Source organism: Limulus polyphemus, unplaced genomic scaffold, assembly GCF_000517525.1.
Source record: "Limulus polyphemus unplaced genomic scaffold, Limulus_polyphemus-2.1.2 Scaffold4300, whole genome shotgun sequence".
In the NCBI taxonomy this organism is placed as follows: domain Eukaryota; kingdom Metazoa; phylum Arthropoda; class Merostomata; order Xiphosura; family Limulidae; genus Limulus; species Limulus polyphemus.
In genome coordinates, this window is record NW_013669910.1 from 75,126 (window position 1) to 78,653 (window position 3,528).

The 3,528-nt window shown below is 35.1% G+C and overlaps 1 protein-coding gene across 1 annotated transcript in view; it reads right to left on the reverse strand.

Annotated features, from left to right (window-relative positions):
- LOC106470929 (optomotor-blind protein-like) overlaps window positions 1–3,528 on the reverse strand; it is a gene marked incomplete at its 5' end in the record, with an annotated part of 31,657 nt that overhangs the window by 12,816 nt on the left and 15,313 nt on the right. The window contains one exon of the mRNA XM_022399579.1: window positions 2,016–2,162. Coding sequence (XP_022255287.1) covers window positions 2,016–2,162 — 147 coding nt within the window. The remainder of the gene's footprint in view (window positions 1–2,015; window positions 2,163–3,528) is intronic.

Genomic DNA, 3,528 nt, shown 5'->3' on the forward strand with positions numbered 1-3,528 from the left:
ATTTGGTCTTCCTATACATAGCTGTTAGATATTATTTGGTCTTCCTATACATAGCTGTTAGATATTATTTGGTCTTCCTATACATAGCTGTTAGATATTGTTTGGTCTTCCTATACATAGCTGTTAGATATTATTTGGTCTTCCTATACATAGCTGTTATATATTATTTAGGTCTTCCTATACATAGCTGTTAGATATTATTTGGTCTTCCTATACATAGCTGTTAGATATTATTTGGTCTTCCTATACATAGCTGTTAGATAATGTTTGGTCTTCCTATACATAGCTGTAAGATATTATTTGGTCTTCCTATACATAGCTGTTAGATAATGTTTGGTCTTCCTATACATAGCTGTAAGATATTATTTGGTCTTTCTATACATAGCTGTAAGATATTGTTTGGTTTTCCTATACATAGCTGTTAGATATTGTTTGGTCTTCCTATACATAGCTGTTAGATATTGTTTAGTCTTCCTATACATAGCTGTAAGATATTGTTTTGTCTTCCTATACATAGCTGTTAGATATTATTTGGTCTTCCTATACATAGCTGTTAGATATTGTTTAGTTTTCCTATACATAGCTGTTAGATATTATTTGGTCTTCCTATACATAGCTGTTAGATATTATTTGGTCTTCCTATATATAACTGTTAGATATTATTTGGAATGAAATGTACAAATGTTGTTGTTCAGCAACGAAACATGATGAAATGTACAAATGTTGTTGTTGTTCAGCAACGAGTCATGATGAAATGTACAAATGTTGTTGTTGTTCAGCAACGAGTCATGATGAAATGTACAAATGCTGTTGTTGTTTGGTAGTGGACGTGCTAATAAATTATAAGGAGTGCTTTTTGTGTGTGTTTTTCTCCTAGCAAAGCCACATCAGGCTATCTGCTGTGTCTGCCGAGGGGAATCGAACCCCTGATTTTAGCATTGTAAATCTTTAGACTTGCCGTTTATTAATGTTTATTTATTACATATATTCAAAGAAAATGAAATCAGTAAGTGACGTAATCTTTGCGAGTTCTCTTCTCTATCTGTTTATCCAGTTATAAGTGTATATGTTCAAAAGTTTACAAATTAGTATCAGTGATATGTATATCAAAACTTGAGTTGTTCTAATTGCATAAAAGCAGATCATAAACACAATTTTACAACGATTAGTTAAAACAGAATACAACTGTTTTTGTGCCACAAGATATGATTTAAAAAAAGAGACGGACATTAACTAGTTACTGCTAGAAAACTAAACGTGGTCGTTGCGTTAGTTTCAGACAAAATGTTTTTCTCATTTTTTTGTTTTTAAATTTGAAGACATTTTGCAGATAACAATAGCCATCTCTCTTGGTGCTTATCATAACTCCGTTAACAAGGGTGTATGTCTCCGGCGCGCACGTTGTGGCGCCAAATCAGCTCTTCAATACAAGACGTTTCCGTCGAACCTGAGAGGGACGTTAGCACTGCATGCTAGTGTAGTTTCTGATCAACCAAATAATATCTAACAGCTATGTATAGGAAGAAAATGTTGTTGTTGTTCAGGTACATTTCATCATGTTTCATTGTGAACAACAACATTTGTACATTTTATCATGTTTCATTCCTGAACAACAACAACAACATCTCTACCAGGCGGTTCTTCCCAAGTATATGAATTGTCGTATAAATAATCAACGGAATTATTGAAGCTTAGAATTAGAAATAACTGAAGCTTTGCTTTAGAGTCGTAGTTAACGAAATAATGAGAAAATACATATTAAAAAAAGCGTCAAGTTTACCGTCGCTGGGATGGTCTCAGCTACCGGCGGATTCCGTATTTATTGCTTGCTCTGGGCCTGCCACGGTGATTTCGGTTGTTGGAAATTATAGGCAAAACCGGCTCAGTACAAAAACAAATGTGTTGAGCAAGTAATTCAGACACATTGTAGCGAGAACGTAATACATTTCAAAAATACCAAAATAGAAAAAAAGGTCAGTACCAAATATGTCCATGTAAAAATAAAGTTGGCTTACCTTCTCATTCTGATAGGCGGTCACAGCAATAAACTGAGTCTCTTTAAATACGTAAGTTCGGAACGTACTGTACGGCAGCTTGAGAATGTCGTTTGCCCGTACAAGATGAAATCTGGGTTGGTACTTGTGCATGGAGTTGAGGATCGTCTATTGAGAAGAAAAAAATCGAATATTCTAGATTCAATAATGTAAAGAGGACGTTAAAAGGTCAGGGGCTTATTAAGTTAACAAAAAAGTCCACTTTTCAAGCACTGAAAGGCAAGCTTTTTTTCGGGGGAGGGGAGGCCAGGGGAGACTATGGATCGTCTGTAGTACACATAGGGTAAAAATCCATAAGAAGCAAACAGATCCCTTGTTTGTTTTGTTTTTCCTATTCAATTGGTCTTGTAAACAGTTTTATAATTAAAACTAAACGGTACATTAATAATTTTTATTATTACTCTACATTCCATTTCCATTTCTTTAAAAAAAATGAAATCAGTTTTTTTTTCCTAATACGTAGAATGAGACGAATCTTTTCGTAGTTGTTGACATTTTTTATGACAGAGAAACAAGGGTACTTTTGGGGCATAAAGGCAGGAGGGCAAAGACTTGAGCCCACCCAGCCACCTCCCTATGTACGTCACTTAGGTCACGCCATTAAAACATCATAGCTTCAGAGGAAGGTAGACAGAGGAACATATATTTTCATATCTTAACACATCCTTATATTACGTATATATATAGAGAGAGAGACAGACAGACAGACAGAGCAAAACCAAGATCTTGAAAGGGAAATTCAACAACTAAAACTATCGTCACCGACAAATACTAATAATGTTTTACAAAACAAATCCTTAAAAGTTAAAGCAATCCACTGTCGCGCTTGTAACACACAATGAGCTTGGGGATATTCCGTCTATCAAATAACGCAGATGAAGGACAAGACAGCCAGCAAGGAAGATCAAATAACAACCCCAAACCTACCATGTTAGCCAACCCCTAAAAGAACCGTTGAAATTATGTTAAACTTAGCAACCTAGTCAGTGTTAAATCCAGACCTTCCCACTGGGAGGGGGGAGGAAATGTGAAGCTGGAGGGGGGGGGCAATTAAAATTCGACAAAATGGAAAATACTGTACTTTAATTAAAAAGACAAAATGGTTAAAATATCTCAGGGGTATTCCCCCTCTACACCCCATGCATTCAACACTGATCATAGTAGAAATGTTCTTAGACTATTATTACAAGACAAAACCTCTATCTATCATAGATAGTTCAATGATAACTGAGCACCCATCTTCCACTATTAACTACATCATGCAAGTGTATTTTATCTTGATTTGATTTAATACAAAATGGAGTTTCACGGTAGCGCTTTTGTAATATAACGACCACCCCTCAGCCTTAAAACACATAAATAACAACTGTTCCTCAATTTTAAAACACATAAATAAAACTGTTCCTCAGCCTTAAAACACATAAATAAGAACTGTTCCTCAGACCTTAAAACACATAAATAACAACTGTTCCTC